The 19,344-nt window shown below is 44.1% G+C and overlaps 2 protein-coding genes across 3 annotated transcripts; one reads left to right on the forward strand and one right to left on the reverse strand.

Moving 5' to 3' along the window:
- Window positions 1-1,741: 1,741 nt before the first annotated feature.
- pus10 (pseudouridine synthase 10) lies at window positions 1,742-12,109 on the reverse strand. Of its 2 annotated transcripts, none has more exons than XM_079758884.1 (18): window positions 12,058-12,109; window positions 11,222-11,362; window positions 10,550-10,891; window positions 10,257-10,343; window positions 9,686-9,720; window positions 9,310-9,424; window positions 8,752-8,813; window positions 8,401-8,446; window positions 8,002-8,066; window positions 7,433-7,518; window positions 6,917-7,042; window positions 6,739-6,795; window positions 4,888-4,964; window positions 4,695-4,750; window positions 4,350-4,467; window positions 3,937-4,079; window positions 3,181-3,280; window positions 1,742-2,572 (listed from the first exon to the last, which is right to left on the reverse strand). In XM_079758884.1, exons 2-18 carry the CDS (start codon window positions 11,345-11,347, stop codon window positions 2,534-2,536), a joined length of 1,680 nt encoding a protein of 559 aa, XP_079615010.1. In that variant the 5' UTR covers window positions 11,348-11,362; window positions 12,058-12,109; the 3' UTR covers window positions 1,742-2,533. The 2 variants fall into 2 exon arrangements, with proteins under 2 accessions (XP_079615010.1, XP_079615009.1); XM_079758883.1 differs by having other exon boundaries at window positions 11,760-12,088.
- Window positions 12,110-12,179: 70 nt separating this feature from the next.
- cct4 (chaperonin containing TCP1, subunit 4 (delta)) lies at window positions 12,180-18,924 on the forward strand. The gene is made up of 13 exons (XM_079758885.1): window positions 12,180-12,453; window positions 12,814-12,866; window positions 12,973-13,062; window positions 13,580-13,688; window positions 14,612-14,876; window positions 15,527-15,656; window positions 15,937-16,076; window positions 16,513-16,609; window positions 16,854-16,964; window positions 17,457-17,587; window positions 17,931-18,165; window positions 18,387-18,500; window positions 18,787-18,924. Exons 1-13 carry the CDS (start codon window positions 12,336-12,338, stop codon window positions 18,799-18,801), a joined length of 1,608 nt encoding a protein of 535 aa, XP_079615011.1. The 5' UTR covers window positions 12,180-12,335; the 3' UTR covers window positions 18,802-18,924.
- Window positions 18,925-19,344: the final 420 nt, after the last annotated feature.

Consider the following 19,344-nt stretch of genomic DNA (forward strand, 5'->3'; position numbering starts at 1 on the left):
TGCTGGCAGTACGTTGGATTGGAGTATGGATGCTGCTGTTGTCAACATCTGGCTCTTATAGCAGCTGCTTAGTTCTCACTCTGCCCCTAACACTCAGACCCAATTCTCTCTGATGTGAGGACCATGCTTTGTGGGGACCATGCCGGCCCCATTAAAGGGTCAACAGTCTGTGTGTGTAAACCTTAAGGGGCACACGACCGTAAGAGAATATCCAGTATCAGTATTAGCTCGGAGAACAAGCGCACACAACACACACTCTGTCGACCCAATGGACGGTATCAAGACTAGCCAATCATGTCAAACTACGGAAGCTGTACTAAGAGATGGTTGTCTGTAAGATTGTGTGTGTGTGTGTGTGTGTGTGTGTGTGTGTGCAGTCATAAAAGGAAATGCGTTTCATCACCTTTGTGTGTTTATGTTGTAAATATGCAACGCTTTCTTTTATGTTCCTTTCGTCACACCTTGACCAGACCAATATTTTTCTGTGTAACTTTTACTGGGAACTTTGAGGATTCAGCAACAACAACAAAAAACATACAACCGAGGCTCTGAACTTTACTGAACATTTATAAGGAAAATAACGAGAAGGACGGAAAATCAAGGACAAGTGTTTGACTCCTTTCTCCCTCCGCTCTTCCGAGAAATATGGAGACCACCGCAGACCTCCTCCACCTAGCCACACCCTGGGGTCCCGCAGACGGCGTGTGTGTGTGTGGGGAGGATGCATCGTGATGGGGAGGTTGGTCTGTTATGTGCCTGTTTGGTCGTTTCTTTACCATGTGGGACCACGACGGAGTGGGTTTGCAGTGCTAGGTCATCACTCTGTTCCCCCAGCCCATCTGTACCATAGTACTGTTTTATTTATCTGTCGTGTCCCCTGGCCGTGTCGCCCAGGGCGTCGTCGTGGAGATTTTTTTTTTGGAAAAAGCCCCGGTTGAAACGTTATTGAAGGATGTGGATACGTCGTTTTATTTTACTTTATTTTTTTATTGTTTGCTTGTTTGTTTTCTTACCAAAACAACATTAGGGCAGAAACTCAGTAGTGGACTTGCGTTGCCATGGTAGTATTTATTTTGAATTAAATTAAAAGACTACATTTCAGGGTTTGGCGTCTCCTAAATCTCTTCTGTCCACATTATTTCCACTGTGTAGCCACATTTAAGACAAGTTGAGAGCAAGATTTAAGGGTAAGTTAGCTCCAAAATCGCTTCCGTGTTTCAAGTGATGGTGAACATTTGTTTTAATAAAAATATATTGTTAAAAAGGTGAAATTCTCTGTAAAGAACAAGTCTGCTACTTAGACAAAAAATGCTTTTCCAGTTTTACTTTTATCTTGGAATCTGAAAATAGGTTAGACCCCAGCTTAAGTGAACATGGCCTTTATTTATAGCTCTCAGGCCAAAGATATCCTGCTAAAACAGTTGTCTACCTCCCCTTTAGTTAATTCAGCTAAAACAGTCTTCTACCTCCCCTTTAAAGTTAAGTCAGCTAAAACAGTCTTCTTCCTCATCTTTAAAGTTAATTAAGCTAAAACAGATGTTTACCTCCAGTTTAAAGTTAATTCAGCTAAAACAGTTGTCTACCTCCCCTTTAAATTTAATTTAGCTCTTGCGGTGCTCACGTTATTGTATCCCAAACCAAAAATTGGATTGTATTTCATGGGATATGAAAAATGGACAAATGAGTTAACTCATTGAAAACATCAATTTTATTGACAGCCCGGCAAGCATGCAACCGTCCACCCTCCGGTCCACATAGAACATTGCATTCGGACGGACACAGGGCATGCTTGGTTTTGTAGTCCAGTTCTCATGACATTGTTAAGCACTGGAATCATTTGACTGGTTTCACACGCATCAGAGTCGAGTTGTTTATTGATATGCATGCACCGTACTGACCACACTGGCATACTGACCGACAGCAGACTTAAACTAGAGGAACGAACAAAAAAAGTGTGAAAACGAGTGCTAAACTCTGTTGCAGCTGACTTGGCAGTGTGGCCCCAGTGAAACGTTCATTCCCTAAAGAAGCGAACATGTTGAACTTAAGGTACAAATGTAAAATTACTAAAACTCAAATGTAACAACCAAAGTCCTGGCATCTACTTAAGCCACTCATATCAAACAAACGAAATAATCCCAACTAATCTTAAACCCTGTATATGTTGCTCACGACCGATTCTCTCCTTTCTTACAAAATAATCAGGCCACAGAATCTATTTCCATATGGCAACTTTTACACAAACCTTGATGTACTTTGAAGCTATGATTAAGTTATCGGCATCCACAAGACATACCGTACACTGAAACACAGGACAGTGTCCTCTTGGGTGGTTTTGATTGGCCCAGGTTTGTGCGTTGTGACATCAGCAGGCACTTACTCCGAGCCAATCAGAGGCAGTGGTTACATCGAGCGCTCTCTCGTTTGATTATAGGATCTGAATGTGATGTTAAATAGATTGAACCGGAAGCGGTGGCGAAGGGTTCATCGTTGTGGGAGGCCAGGCCATCATCTGGGCCATGGGATGGGCTGGTCACTCTGGTATGGTGGGGGGCCAGTCCACATCCACAGACTAAGGAAACAATTTTTTTTTTTATCAAAACCAAATCTTTCACATTTAATTCCTCAATGAAACAAAGAGTTTGATCTTTAAATAGGCAGATGTCTGAGGCTTGTTTGAGTTTCAACAGAGAGACATTGAGAACCTCTTGAACCTATGGTAAAGACTATCTTTCACCCCACCCACAGCTCAGATCTAACCATCCAAAAGTACAAAACTCAGGCAGCGAGCATCAGCCATAAATAGCGATGAGATGCTTGCATTGCAGGAGTCCTCAACAATGTAAAGTGAGAATAGGTTAAAATAATAAATTATACTACTATTGACAAGGAAAAGAGATTACAAGCTCTGAACATCTTCCTATAATAACTTAAGTTTCAAATTATTAAAATTAATTAAGTACAAACTTAAAGGGAAACCCTCATGGTCAGCTATTTTCTTAAATAAGTGTACTACTTCAAACGCGTGTTCTGAAAAGAAAAAAAGAAAATCACATTCTAAACATCAAGTCTCGGAAAGTCTGCACTGAAATCCCGGCCAAGTTGGACTATTCGTGTCATCGATCCGGTACTTTTCCCTGGATTTCCCCTTTGAAAATAACTAGTGAGACAATTTCCTACCTCCACATCCAACTCCAGAATGTCTGTGTCCATCTTCAGCAGCTGACACAGGTTGGGCTTGGTGCGGCCGAAGTCTCCGTGCACAAACTCCTTGATGTAGCTGGTCCTCTGTGTTAAGGTCATGCACCATCCTCTGTAAAATCCTCTGCCTCACAACAAACCCAAAGAAGCCACCATCCTCCGGTGGAGGAAAGTTTCACCCTCTCATCCAGATCTGCCCTCACAACATGTGCATATGATATAACATAGCTCCCATTATGGACGAACCAAAAAAGGTATGTAGTGGTTTGACATTATCCCAAGAGGATAAATAATAAAGACCTAGCTCTGTGCCGTCTCGACCCCAGAAGTTCTGCTATAACAAAACAGAGCTGCTGGAGCTGAGATCAAGATTCCCCTAACCTCTACCTGCTCTTTAATGACATGAGTCTATTAACACTCAAGTCCCTTGGGATAAAAGTGTCCCCTATATGAGTGATTCCCTATCGGGAGTAGCGTACCAGGGGATATGGGAGCAGTTTCCAGGAGGTACTTAAGATTTAGATTAGTTACACCTTACAAACAAAACTGAAGAAATAATATGGCAACATTTGTCAAATATAATAAACATTATGTATCTCATCAATAAAATGAAGACCACAAATAGAAAAGTACACCTCCTATTATTTGCTTTGGATAAAAAGTTGAGGCTAAAATTGACACGCTAATGAACCCCCGCTAGCCCCCGCATGCAGACCCCTGGGGCTGGGAGGATACGTGCCGGCCTGGGTCTTGAGGCGCAGGTAGAAGTGGTGCGGGTCGCGGAAGCTGGCGTTCATGCTGTGGATGACGCGCTGCCGGACTGCCAGGGCGCGCCTGTGCAGGACCCTCAGAGGGGTCTTTTGGTCCAGGGTCAGCTCCTGGAGGTCAGAGGTCAAAGGTCAATCCCCACGACTAACTCCTTACTTAGGTCTGAACAACTCTCCTTTCAAAACACCAAATCCATTACCTGAGATAAAAGTGTCATACCGAGGTTTTTGACCCGTTACACATTTGTTGTGTGTTGATTTTTTTTTCCACGTGTATCTCTTACATAGTTTTAACCCAATCAACATCTGCCATAATAGGGCTTCAAGGTTTTCACGTGAACAGGAGTCGGGTTTCTATGGAAACCGAGTGTTGATGCTCACCTTGATGTCATCAAGGAAGATGATGTCGTCCTTCTCGATGGGCTTCTGGGTCCAGACCAGCGCCGTGTAGGACTTGGTCTTCTCCTCCTCGCCCTCCTTCATGTGACCCATGCACTCCCTGGGAACACACAGTCCACTGTCAGGTCTGGCCCAGACCAGGGTCTTAAGAGTCTAGACACATATACTCAATTGGGCCTGCGGTTCTCTCGGGTCTATGGATCTATATTTGAGTTTGGGGGTCTGGGTCTATAGGTCGCCGGGTGTCTCTGTATTTAGGATCTCTGGTTCTCCAGGTGTGGGAATAGGGACATGCAGAGGTGAAGGTGGTGTAACATCACTCCGCACCTGGTGACGATCTGCAGATCCCTGACGGCGATCTTGTCAGAAGACGTGTTGATGGTCTGGAGGGTTACAGGGGCAAGGTTTAAATTTGTGTGTGTGTGTGTGTGTGTGTGTGTGTGTGTGTGTGTGTGTGTGTGTGTGTGTGTGTGTGTGTGTGTGTGTGTGTGTGTGTGTGTGTGTGTGTGTGTGTGTCTACCTCCTGTATCTGCTTCATCTCCATCTTGGTAAATCTGTAGCGGTGAGGATTCAGCATCTCCATGGCAAATGGACGTCCTGCGAAGGATATGACATCATCACAGTACCATACCATACACATATATACATATACAGTGGAGCAAAAAAGTATTTAGTCAGCCACCAATTGTGCAAGTTCTCCCACTTAAAAAGATGAGAGGCCTGTAATTTTCATCATAGGTATACCTCAGCTATGAGAGACAAAATGAAAAAAAAAAATCTAGAAAATCACATTGTCTGATTTTTAAAGAATTTATTTGCAAATTATGGTGGAAAATAAGTATTTGGTCAATAACAAAAGGTCATCTCAATACTTTGTTACATGCCCTTTGTTGGCAATGACAGAGGTCAAACGTTTTCTGTAAGTCTTTACAAGGTTTTCACACAATGCTGCTGGTATTTTGGCCCATTCCTCCATGCAGATCTCCTCTAGAGCAGTGATGTTTTTGGGCCTTCGCTGGGCAACACGGACTTTCAACTCCCTCCAAAGATTTTCTATGGGGTTGAGATCTGGAGACTGGCTAGGCCACTCCAGGACCTTGAAATGCTTCTTACGAAGCCACTCCTTCGTTGCCCGGGCGGTGTGTTTGGGGTCATTGTCATGCTGAAAGACCCAGCCACGTTCCATCTTCAGTGCCCTTGCTGATGGAAGGAGGTTTTCACTCAAAATCTCACGATACATGGCCCCATTCATTCTTTCCGTCACACGGATCAGACGTCCTGGTCCCTTGGCAGAAAAACAGCCCAAAGCATGATGTTTCCACCCCCATGCTTCACTGTAGGTATGGTGTTCTTTGGATGCAACTCAGCATTCTTTCTCCTTCAAACACGACGAGTTGAGTTTTTACCAAAAAGTTATATTTCGGTTTCATCTGACCATATGACATTCTCCCAATCCTGTTCTGGATCATCCAAATGCTCTCTAGCAAACTTCAAACGGGCCCGGACATGCACTGGCTTTAGCAGGGGGACACGTCTGGCACTGCAGGATTTGAGTCCCTGGCAGCGTAGTGTGTTAGTGATGGTAGCCTTTGTTACTTTGGTCCCAGCTCTCTGGAGGTCATTCACTAGGTCCCCCCGTGTGGTTCTGGGATTTTTGTTCACCGTTCTTGTGATCATTTTGACCCCACAGGGTGAGATCTTGCGTGGAGCCCCAGATCGAGGGAGATTATCAGTTATCTTGTATGTATTCCATTTCCAAATAATTGCTCCCACAGTTGATTTCTTCACACCAAGCTGCTTACCTATTGCAGATTCAGACTTCCCAGCCTGGTGCAGGTCTACAATTGTGTTTCTGGTGTCCTTTGACAGCTCTTTGGTCTTGGCCATAGTGGAGTTTGGAGCGTGAATGTTTGAGGTTGTGGACAGGTGTCTTTTATACTGATAAGGAGTTCAAACAGGTGCCATTAATACAGGTAACAGGTGGAGGACAGAGGAGCCTCTTAAAGAAGAAGTTACAGGTCTGTGACAGCCAGAAATCTTGCTGGTTTGTAGGTGACCAAATACTTATTTTCCACCATGATTTGCAAATAAATTCTTAAAAAAAATCAGACAATGTGATTTTCTGGATTTTTTTTTTCATTTTGTCTCTCATAGCTGAGGTTTACCTATGATGAAAATTACAGGCCTCTCTTGTCTTTTTAAGTGGGAGAACTTGCACAATTGGTGGCTGACTAAATACTTTTTTACCCCACTGTATGTATGTATGCACATACATACATACACACACACACACACACACACACACACACACACACACACACACACACACACACACACATAAATAATTATAATGAACTCTTCATAGTTTTACCTTTTCCAAGCGTCCGAACATCCACGTCCTCTCTCCCGGAAGAGGAAAAATTGAATCCTGGAAACAGAAGAAGTTTATACACTTAATACCGTAACAACATTTACATTTATGTCAGTAAGCAAAATATGATTTTAGCTCCAGCGGCTTATAAGTGCTGTGAGGGTTCGGGGGGGCTGACCTTTGGACTTAAAGGAGCTGGCCAGGGGCTCAGCGATCAACTCCTCCACAGACGACTCCATCATGCGGCGTCCGTCGATGATCCAGGGGGTCTGGGACAGGCTGCGGGAGTACTTGTTGTACCGCCCTGGACGCCACGTGGGAGGAGAAGGTGAAGAAGAAGAAGAAGGTTACCTCATCAAGCGTGAGCCCCTGTATGTATGTCTCCCCGGGGAAACACTCACAATACATACAGAGACAAACCAGAAGATCAATAACAACGACAAGAAGAAGAAATATCGATTCCTTCCAACAAAGAATTTGACAAAGCAACATCCGAAATATGTATCAGAAACGGAAAATCCCTCTCTCTCTCTCTCTCTCTCTCTCTCTCTCTCTCTCTCTCTCCACACATCCGAAGCCTTTGCCTCAGATATTCCCGCTCCCATCAGTGGAGATACAATTATTCTCTTTTTAACATTGTTGCGTCATTTAGTAGATCAGCTGTTTGGACGTGGAGAGTTTTGTAGGATCGTACCGGCCACGTAGATAGACGTGTGCAGACACTGGATGGCCTGCGAGGTGCAGATGCTGGTTGGCCGGCCGGGGGGAGTTGGGTAGTGTCTGAAACCATGAGGAGGACAATAGGAAACAACAGTGTGGACCAATTGAAAACCATCTGAACAGTGTGAACCAATAGAAAACCATCTGAACAGTGTGGACCAATAGAAAACCATCTGAACAGTGTGGACCAATAGATATACAGCTGAACCACGAGGGGACCAATAGAAGACCATCTGAACAGTGTGGACCAATAGATATACAGCTGAACCACGATGGGACCAATAGGAGACCATCTGAACAGTGGGGACCAGTAGATATATAGCTGAACCACGAGGGGACCATTAGAAGACCATCTGAACAGTGGGGACCAGTAGATATATAGCTGAACCACGAGGGGACCATTAGAAGACCATCTGAACAGTGGGGACCAGTAGATACATACCAGTAGTACAGCTGAACATGAAGTGACCATGAACCGATAGAAAAAGAGTTGCTCAATATAAATATATCTGAACAGTTTTTTATTTTTTTAATAAAGCTCACATTAGGAACTTGCTGTCGGGGATCTTCTCCAGAGCTTTGATCACCGCTGCCCTGGTGAACACAGACTAGACAAGATGATCAACACACACACAAGGATATCATCACACACACACACACACACACACACACACACACACACACACACACACAGGTCTGGTTATTCAGGGCTGATATAGACCCAACGCAGATCACAGCTTCAGGAAGGTCTGTTAACACTCATAATTATAATAAATGGATGCACTACAATTCCACAACCTTAGTTAAAAAAAGAAATTATAATAATTTGGCTTAAATAAACACAACATGTTGACATGAACGCTCATGCATTATTTCAACTTTAAAATGAAAGTCAGTGAATTCTATCTATATAAGAGAGTTGGGATTCAAGTGTAAGCTTACGTCTTTGTTTTTGGTGGGTCTGAAGCAATCAGGGCACGTTGTTGCACTGGCGAAAGCAAAGGGAAATATCCATCAGATTATTATCTTCAAATTCGGGTTATGGAAAACCATACTCACCAAAAAAATTAAAGTTGAATTAGATAACTTTTTGCCACTGGAGGGCAGAAAAGGACTGCTTATACTTTAGAGGAGCATCGTAAAAAACACTCCACACTCAAGACCACTGTACATGTGTCTGCAAACCCTTTTAATTCATCACTAAACAAACATGTTGCCATGGCACAAATTCGAACAGGTGTAGAGAACGAGGTTCATCCCTGAGATAACTTTCTTTCAAGGATCAGGACTCACAGGAAATGGCAGTCGCTGTCAGTTTGGCTGTGTTTGAACTCCATGCCGACCTCGAAAGCACTCTGAAAGATCACCACAGACGACACAACATTACAGATGGATTGCATTTGTTTTTAACACAGTGTCCATTTCTGTCCACACCGTAAGCACCTCAGTATTGACCAACCATCCCAGGCAACAACCAGCTCAACAAGAACAGCAAGGAGTCAGGGTTCTTGCTCAGGGACACTTAGCAAGCAAGGGATTGAACTAGCAACCCTCAAGCCCCGAGACGCCCTGTTCTAACTTCTGAGCACACCCATATTGCTCCCACATGGAAATTGGAATACAGTTTAGGGTATAAAAGATAAGATCTAATTAATTCACCCCAAATGATGAATTCAGATGTCACAGCAGACAATATAGGATAGTTCAATAATTAAAAAGAGCAAAAAGGATAAAACTACAAGTAAAAAATGACTCTACACCCAAAGTAAGAGTAGAAATGTAGATGCAAAGATAGATGTGATCATATCGACAGTTTTGCTAGATGTATGACTGAGAGTTGTGTAGCGTTACCCTGGTGACCACGGACACCCCCCCCAGCTCAGTGGCGATGAGGCCCTGCACGGACCATTTGAAGGCCTCCTTCAGCGGGACGATGTCATCTTTCACCCGGGTCATGACCTTCTCCCTAGCGGATAGAAAGGGCAGAACCATCATCAGATTCGGATCCCTGTAGTGATCCCGGGGGTTACAGTTTCCCAGGTCAAAGTAATAGAAGAAAGAGAATGGAACGGATGCAAGCCAATGTAAACAACACAAAAATAATGCTGAAGACAATACAAATATATAAATATTTGCATATGTACAAAAAGATCAAAGAAATTTGGCAAAAGTCAGCAAAACTACGGCGGAAACCTCCCAACAGATACCCTGTTGTACCAAAACTGACCTCATCTCCTTCTTCACGTGGAGCCAACAGGAATGCTGAGTAACGCACAGAGAGAAAGATCCTCCACATTAATGGCCTGGAAGCTATATACATATACATGATTCATTTTATGGGTGGTTTCTTGAATAACAACAGACTCATGATTGTATGCACAACAATCGGACCAGTTTAAACGCAGGAATTTTTAGAACTAAAAGTAGGTTCACAAAAAAGGCTCAAATGGGCTTGATGCTGCTAGATTCGAGAGCTCTTTTCTAAGTGTAATTTGTTAGAAATGCCACATCCATCCATCGACTATTAGTGTATTAAATGCGCTTATTATCTTAGTTAAATTGGCCTTTATGAGACTATTTACATTATATACTGCCCCCCATTTATTTCTGACTGGGGCATCTCTCCCTAATTGGTTCAAGGAATCCATGTTGTCTGTCAATCACATCACATGTACAGCGTCATCTTAATAGTGGGGTTGTGTTAGTTCGGGTGGTCTCAATCTCACTGCCTTCTGCTCTCTCTTTACAAATCTCAAATCTTACCAACAGCAGCTTAAAGTTTCCCTTTTACCACTGACCTCTCGGACACAGAGCTGGGCGGGAAGGGACACCGACAACAAGATGGTGTCAAAGTGGTAGTCCTCCGTCTTCACTGCCTCGGCCACCTGTACACAGACACCAACCAATCAAACCTAAATACATTGAATCCAGTTCTGGATTTCTGTATCCAGTTACTCAAAAAGCGACTACCTTTAGTAAAGACTTGAAGGCTTGAGCATCAAAGAGAGAATGCGCAAGCCCCTCATCTGTCTTGGGAGACTATATATACGTCATGGGACTCAATAGGCGAGAAGTTGTGATTGGCCCGCACCTTCCTGGCGTGATCTCTGCTGCAGTACTCCTGTAGGACCCCCAGGCAGACCACGCAGTGGCCCAGCGCTGGTGCTGGTGGGGCCTCAGCATCTCCGGAACCAGCAGAAGCCTCTGAGCCTTTCAAGCCATCGTCCAGTTTCATGCGTTTCTTCGGCGGGTCGTCAGACTGTTCCGTTGCTGTCCTGGTGCCCTCCTCGCTCTCGTCCTCGCCCTGCTTCACTTCTGTTGCATCATGGGATTGGTCCCCTGATGCTGGATGTGGTTCTGGTACTGCTGTGGACTCATTTGATGTGTTGCTGTCCAAATCGCTGACAAAGTCCTGGAGTTGCTTCAAGGTGTCCTAGATGTAAGAGTGGACAAAGAGATACACAGATCACAACTTAGCAGAGCGCTACCATGTAGCTATGCTGTCAGCTTTGTCTGCTATGCTGCTTCTGGACTGATCCAGGTTGGCTGTTGAACATGTGCCTGCAGTTCTCTCAACGGATTAACAAAGTATTACCCCTTAAAAAGTAACGGCTTAGCGTCATCAACAGGTGGCCCCCTTAACATACATAGACCACTATTTTTAAGATCAAGTAGCTTCCCACAATGGTGGTGAGGTATATGACCTAGCATTAGGGATAGTCATTAGTTTGAGCCATGATGGTTCTCTGCTGCAGTGACCCACCTGGACAGGCTGTCTGTAGAGCGACTGCACCAGCACGCAGCAGAACCTTAGCACACAGCGAGCACAGCAGCCGGCAGAGAGCAGCTTCTGGACTACCGGCTTGTCCTTCTCCTTCAGGGGGAGCATCTTCTCAACTGAGCTCTGGAGAACATTAAGGAGATCAATTCAGTTCAATTTCAATTTGATTGAACCTAGATACAGTACACATAACATCCTGTGATCATAACAGAAGGGGTCATGTTTCTGTAGCTCCTACGTCAAGCAGTTTGTCCATATTTTGGTTGGCAATACTGCACAAGAATATCCAATTATATTATACATTTTATTTCAACTCCGATATTCAATCAATAATCCCCATGACATCAGAAATACAGACATTGAAATGTCCCTCATATATAAAAATACATCAGCATAGTCCTACAACAGGCATCACCTACACTTCTTAAACTCCTATAATATATTACCTAAATATTTGACCAAATGATTAGCTCTGAACAGCATGTTATCTCGACTATATATAAATAAACATCGTATTTACTTTTAAAGCAAACCGATCGGAAGTGATGTGCATCGATGTAACCTTGTGGTGATACACCTACCAGATGTATTGTACAAGGCAAATCTACACTATCATCCCTATCTAAACCGGTATGAGGACACTAGTTTTGTCGTTCCTAAAAATATTGAATAAGCCAAGATATGAACTAAAACACCATTAACGTTACATGTCAAGAAATCGGTTCTTTCTAACTTTATCCATATAGGTTGCTTAGTATTAAACTATATATAGGCCATGTAAAAATCGAAGTAACATAAAATCAGAAATAATTTCCTACTGTCTTTATGCACCGGGTTTGCTATTCAATCAATTTGCACATGTCAGCCGCATGGCATATTTCTAGACTACTAAAACGCGTCATTGCCGAGCGCCATAAACAGGCAGGTCCTTTCACCCGGTGTGTCGCGGAAGATAGATCTGGAACCTTCTGATCGGGCCGGGAATTAAAAAAGAATCCAACCTCATCCGAAGCAGGGAAGGAATATCTTCACTTTTGGTTACATTTGACCCAAACTATAGGGTTTAGTTACCAATTCTAGACAAATATCACTCACGATGCCCGAAGCAATGATGGCTCCCAGAGCCCTAAGTGGAGGCAAACACAAAGGAGGGGCGTACGTGGATCGCGACAAGCCGGCCCAAATCCGTTACAGCAACATTTCTGCAGCAAAAGGTACAGTCACTTTGCATTACTTAAAATGTCTTTACGGCGTCCGGTTGATACGAGGCCACTAGTCCATGCTAACAGTAACAGTCCATGCTCATCAAGTGATGCTGTGACGATGCAAGATGCACATGACTCGCCCTGTTAAGTGATGTAGCACTTTATGGTCTCCTTAAGTTTTGGTTTTTTTTTTAACGTTTTTTAAAATACAAACTTGGATCCCATCACTGTGTCTAAATCAATTTAGAAAAATAAATAAGACCTGTGGTGGTCTGACCACTACGATGACCATAAAAGGTTGCTCAATGACTCTGCATTTGGGTGGCTCCGGATGGAAATTAAGCGATCCACTTATTTATTTTTTTACAGCTGTCGCTGATGCCATCAGGACCAGCTTGGGCCCAAAAGGGATGGACAAGATGGTCAGTATAATAGTTTAATGCTAAGATCTCGTCCTATAGCCAGCCACCAGATGAAGCATCTTTGCAAGACTGTCTACAAGGGGAAGTTAACAGAGTTGCGTTTCAGATCCAGGACGAGAAGGGTGATGTCACCATCACGAACGACGGAGCCACCATCCTGAAGAAGATGCAGGTGTTGCACCCTGCAGCCAAGATGGTACGTTCCCCACGAAGGGCCAAACCATAGAGGGGTTTGTCAACACTCAGGGCTTTTTTGCTGCCACGTTACTTAACACAAGCATCTTAATGGCAGTCGAAGTTCGGGGTGACATAGTATACCACCAGGTGTGAGTGGGATTAGTGTTACAAGCCGTCTTGAAAATCTGCCCCTTCTGATATCACAAGTGGGCGTGTCCACCTAGATGTGTGCTGGATAGATCAGTCTACCAGCCTATCCAGTGGACTGAAGCAATCTCTGCTGATCTAGCCGTCATACATCTAGGTGGACACGCCCACTTGTGATGTAAGAAGAGGCTGATTTTCAAAACGGCTTGTAATGGCTAATCACACTCACACCTGGTGGTATTATGTCACCTTCTAAATTGGGTTAATCTCAGATGCATGTACTATAAAGCCCAATCCCTCTAATATTGTAAAGTTCAGCCAAGTCTATCCATTTTGTGCTTTGTATCTGAACTCTACCTTGATGAATCTTTTATAATGCCGTCTTCCAGCTGGTGGAGCTTTCCAAGGCGCAGGACGTAGAGGCTGGAGACGGCACCACTTCGGTGGTGGTGATCGCCGGAGCTCTGCTGGAATCCTGCTCCAGGCTGCTGCAGAAAGGTACCAACAGTCACAAAAAATCTCACCCCTCCTATCGAGCCTCCCTTGAAAGCCACTCTGCAAATCACATGACTAGCTCAATAGCTTTAGGCCTGTCTAGCCTTGTGGAAGAATCGGGGCATGCTAAATTATTATTCTGAAAGTGTGCGCACAGATGTCAAGCAATTGATTTATTGATTTACTGTCGGGATGTCAAGAGAAGTTCTACAAATACTTCAACCTCCACCCCATTTACTCATTTACCTAATGAGTTGGAGGATCATTAACATTTCCCTTTACATTGAAATTGTTAATCGAAGCAGCACCAAAGTCTTCAAACATACCTATTATCTAATAAAACAGACAAGATTTGTTTGTATGTCGGCTTCCCATATTACTACCGCTCATCTGATTCACCGGGATGTTTGGCTACTGAAATGGGATACAGAGACTGTCCTTTAGTCTGAATGGATGTAGCGGCCTCCCTTCCACTACCTCTAAGGACACAAAGGCACATGTATAAATGAAATAGCATATATTTGAGAAACATTTTCTGCCGCACTCTTGATATATAAATGTAGATGGATATATTATAGCGTCTGGATCATCACAAGGAATGAAAAAAAAAAACAAGCATATTTCCTAATCACTAGTCAGTTATTCGTAGGTAGAGATATTTGGTGTAAGAAGAGGTGATGTCCAAAGAGTTGTTTTGTGAGCAAAGAGTTGAGGCACTGGCGGTTAAAAATACCACTTATGCAATAAAAACATTCTACAATTTAGTTAAAATGTATTTTACATACATGAATGGTTAGAAAAAAGGGATGTGACCAAATTTGTTAGGATGACGTCAAACGAAAGTCATTCTCTGACTCTCACTGGTGCCACTTGGACAGTAACAAAGTGTGAGGGATCAAGCATGTTAAATATTTGAATGTGTGCAGGCATCCACCCCACCACCATCTCGGAGTCCTTCCAGAAGGCGGTGGACCGCGGAGTCGAGATCCTGACTGACATGAGCTCCCCGGTGCTGCTGAGCGACCGCGAGACGCTGCTTAACAGCGCCACCACCTCTCTGTGCTCCAAGGTGGTGTCGCAGTACTCCAGCCTGCTGGCGCCTATGAGCGTGGACGCCGTCATGAGGGTGATTGACCCCGCCACCGCCACCAGCGTGGACCTGCACGACATCCTTGTGGTGAAGAAGCTCGGGTAACTTGGATTCATGCTTTCTTGTTGTGTTGCATTCTCTTAATTCACACAGAGGCACAAACTTTTTGTACAATTTTATTTTATATTGGTTAATTGTGGCATTATGTATACAAGAAGGAGTAATTATTTTAGGGCTACCATTTCTTTGCGACAAACCCTTGTTAGTCTGTTCTTGTATACAGAAACTTTATGTGATTTCTAACCTGTAGACCCTTATTTTTTTTATGAATGTTTCAAATCGAACAGCTCAGAAATTTCCTGTGAGCCCTCTTGGGTAATGACGATAATAATGATGGCAATGGAATGTTATGGGAATCATAAACACTGAAATTGTTCATTGAGGCAGCACTCACTTTTAAGTCTACAAATATACTTATGATCGAATAAAATGGACAAGATTTGTTTGTATGTCGACTTCCCATCTTACTACCGCTCATCTGACTCTACGGGATGTGTGGCTACTGAAATGGGATACAGAGACTTTCCTTTAGTCTGACTCGGTGTAGCGGCCTCCCTTCCGCTACCTCTAAGGACACAAAGCAACACATATGAATGGAAAAGCGTATATTGAGAAAAAAACATTTATTTGCAAATTTGTGTTCAGCCGCCATTTTATTGATTGATGCAACCTACTCTGTTTGGGTTTTTAGAGGGACCATTGATGATTGTGAGATGGTGGAGGGCCTGGTTCTGACCCAGAAGGTGTGCACCAGCATTACCCGTGTAGAGAAGGCCAAGATCGGGCTCATTCAGTTCTGCCTCTCCCCTCCCAAGACTGACGTAAGTAGCCAGGCTGCGCACTCAACAACCACACCTAATGATCAGAACCTTGTTTTTTTTACCTCCTAATGCAACGACAAATGTAAAGGGTATACGGGATTGTGTATTGCATATTTTACAACCACGTTGAGCTGAACTGTTAATGCCGTGCTATGTGTGACCGGCCTCAACAAAGCGATGTGAGTGGGGACCTGCCAAGGCAGGTCACTAATCTCTATGCAGATTCCTGGCAGTGTATGTTTATGAATTGGCCTTGGCCCTACTTTGTGTCTGTGTACAGATGGACAACCAGATCGTGGTGTCTGACTACGCCCAGATGGACCGGGTCCTGAGGGAGGAGAGGGCCTACATCCTCAACCTGGTGAAGCAGGTCAAGAAGTCTGGCTGCAACGTGCTGCTTATCCAGAAGTCCATCCTCAGGTATACACCCCGCCCACACACACATACCCCCAAACACACTCCACCAACAGTCCATCCTCAGGTACACACACATACCATATAATAACACACATACAAACTTGCGTCAACGAAAATATGCTAGGAAAGACATGGACAACCACTATCACACTCAAACAAGCACTAAAATGGTGTAAAGAATAACTTAATCAAACATGGTTTAAAATGTCACACTATCTTTTATCTTCTGGTCTTTCTTCTCTAGGTAGTCTACAGACTTGGGGTGGTCGGTCTTCCCTAGCTAGTAACAGGCTCAGGGTGGTTAATCTTCTCTAGGTAGTCTACAGACTTGGGGTGGGCTGTCTTCTCTAGCTAGTCTACAGGCTCAGGGTGGTTTATCTTCTCTGGGGCGTCTTGACTTCGAGAGACCTGACCCTGATGCCATAACCTTGGTCAACAGAGACGCCATGAGTGACCTGGCGCTGCACTTCCTCAACAAGATGAAGATCATGGTGGTGAAGGAGGTGGAGAGGGAAGAAATCGAGTTCATCTGCAAGGTGAGGTTCTCTGCTAGCTCGCTTGCTACCTGCAGGATGGTCAGGGGTCAACAAAAAGTGGTGCCCGATGTGCAGATCAGATGTGCCATCTCACTACTGAGCACTCTGGCCAGTAAGTGAACTGCAGCCTGCTGCATTTCAAGACCTTTCGCTGCTTTGTGAGATGGATATGCCTGGCGGTGCTTGCTGGATGAGAGGGGTTGTGCACGAGAACAACGTTGTGTTTCTACGTCCTTGTCATCAGACCATTGGCACCAAGCCCATCGCCCACATTGACCAGTTCCTCCCTGAGATGCTGGGCAGCGCTGAGCTGGCTGAGGAGGTGCACCTGGATGGCTCCGGCAAGCTGGTCAAGGTACTGCACAACCAATCACACAATCAAACAAAATAAGAAAAGCGTTATTTTTTTTTAAAAATATATAGAATGTTAAATTCTATATATAATAATTCTATAAATATTATAAATAAGACGACAAGATCTACACTTATACTGCTGGTTGCTGGGTTGGTGAGTAATTGTAATGACAGAAAATAATGTGATGGCCTGCAACTGCCGGATGCATTTGTTTTTTGACCTGTGCATTTAATTTATTTACTTTCCCGATGGAGAATTTCAACTAAATGCTTCTAAAATAATAACCATAATTTTAATTTATGATTTTAACACTCAAAAGGGAACAAATCACCTCTAGAGGACTAACGAGATTATTTAAGACCTCTGTGTATTGTAATAAAATGAGCTGATGTAGCTCCTGGGTGTATTGTATTAACATGAGATGGAGTAGCTCCTCTGTTTTGTATCAATGTGGTGTATTGTATTAACAAGGTGGTGTTGCTCTGGGTGTAGATCACAGGCTGCAGTAGCCCAGGGAAGACGGTGAGCATCGTGGTGCGAGGCTCCAACAAGCTGGTCATCGAGGAGGCAGAGCGCTCCATCCACGATGCCCTGTGTGTGATCCGCTGCCTGGTCAAGAAAAGGTACGAGAAGAGATGGCCTCTTTTCACTTATAAATTAATTTGGGAAATGTAAATTAATCCTGTTTGTTTAGAAATTCTTCTTTCGCTCACGATCAACAATTCTTGATCATGCACCTTTTATCAAAAGCGACTTGCAGGGAATTAAAATGCCTGTCATTGACGAGCCGTTAGGCTTTAGGCTCACCTTGCTCAAGGACTCAGTTCAAACCCAAACCGTTGTAGGCTGTGAGTCGCATCGTAAATGCTAATATACCCTGCAGCGTCTAGTTGGGGCTCTTGATGGTTTCTGATTTGTTTTGGTTAATTACAAGTGAGTTTGCATTAACTTGTTAATCGTCCCCAGAGCCCTGATCGCTGGAGGAGGTGCCCCGGAGATCGAGCTGGCACTGCGGCTGGCTGAGTACTCCCGCACCCTGGCGGGCATGGAGGCCTACTGTGTGCGCGCATACGCCGACGCCCTGGAGGTCATCCCCTCCACACTGGCAGAGAACGCCGGCCTCAACCCAATCTCCACAGTGACTGAGCTCCGCAACAGACACGCACAGGGGGAGAAGACGGCCGGCATCAACGTCCGCAAGGTCAGTTCCTCTACTTGCCGATCCTGTGGTACAGCTTACCTTCAGCGGGTCGCTTTCGGTCTGTGTGGGAGCTTTGCAGTGCCTTGTCATCTTAAGAAAAATAAATCCTTTTCGAATGGTTTCGTTTACTTGCCCAACACATGAATGAGCTGCGAGAGCCGTCTGGTGGCTGAGCTCCCTGTGTTCCGGTGTTGATGCGCTGCTGTCCTTTCTCCTGTCAGGGTGGGATCTCCAACATCCTGGAAGAGCTGGTGGTCCAGCCACTGCTGGTCTCCATCAGCGCCCTGACCCTCGCCACCGAGACCGTCCGCAGCATCCTCAAGATCGATGACGTGGTAAGACACACATAGCCCGCCGCACACGTTAACACAGAGCTGACCACTGTGGGGAAGACACCATCACAGGAGCTTACAGTTTAGCTTTGAAAGGTTCATTACAGGTTGCATGTTTTGTTAAAGGCCGGGATTTCTAAAAATATTTGAACCAACTTTTAAAACTGTATAATTAAAAAACAGACTGACTGAACATATTAGCCCATTGACTGATTGGTGACGTAAGTGAATGTGAGGTCTTGTATGATGGTGCGTCTCCTAACCTTGAGGTGTGGTTCTTGTCTCGCAGGTGAACACCCGATAAGAGGACCGTTACTGAACTTGCTGAAGCCTGCTCGAACCGCAAGGAACCGAGATCTGTTCGTCTTCACGTCCTCTTTAGTTGTATGTTGCATAATTAAATTAAAACAGTTCTTTTTTGACACTCCTTTTCTGTGTTGTTGTTTATATACATGCATGTGGCTACACTAGATCACTGAAACTGTATAAAAGAACGTCTGGTCATATAATAAAATGATCCCACTGTCTCATTTAGCAGACCCTTTTATTAAGAGGCTTTCAAATGAGGTTGACGACCGTGGAAGCATTCGGAGTAGCTACAACAAATTAAAAACGCTTTACTGCCTCAAATATGTTGCGTGCAAGTTTTTTGTACAGCCAATATACTACACACTCATTTCAGGTTTCTTGATTGTTGATCTGTAAGCTGGTAGTGTTATGACATAAACTGTCCCGATTTTTTTCTTGCGGATGCTCACAAATCAAAATAGAACTTTACTTTTGAAACCTGACTGACTTTTGCCTTGTTACATTGTAAGCCTGTGTATTTTGTGAAGATGCTGGAATC

Source organism: Pollachius pollachius (assembly GCF_949987615.1).
Source record: "Pollachius pollachius genome assembly, chromosome: 2".
NCBI classification, from domain to species: Eukaryota; Metazoa; Chordata; class Actinopteri; order Gadiformes; family Gadidae; genus Pollachius; species Pollachius pollachius.

Bases quoted from the DNA above. Each gene is read 5' to 3' on its own strand.
- pus10 (XM_079758883.1), bottom strand. From the start codon at position 11,792: ATGCACATCACTTCCGATCGGTTTGCTTTAAAA. The intron at 10,344-10,549 runs GTGCGGGCCAAT...GTCTGTGTACAG, and splicing joins GCAGAGATCACGCCAGGAAG to GTGGCCGAGGCAGTGAAGAC. The intron at 2,573-3,180 runs GTAGGAAATTGT...TTGTTTCCTTAG, and splicing joins TTCTGGAGTTGGATGTGGAG to TCTGTGGATGTGGACTGGCC.
- cct4 (XM_079758885.1), top strand. From the start codon at position 12,336: ATGCCCGAAGCAATGATGGCTCCCAGAGCCCTAAGTGGAGGCAAACAC. The intron at 12,454-12,813 runs GTACAGTCACTT...ATTTTTTTACAG, and splicing joins CAACATTTCTGCAGCAAAAG to CTGTCGCTGATGCCATCAGG. The intron at 16,965-17,456 runs GTACTGCACAAC...CTCTGGGTGTAG, and splicing joins GCTCCGGCAAGCTGGTCAAG to ATCACAGGCTGCAGTAGCCC.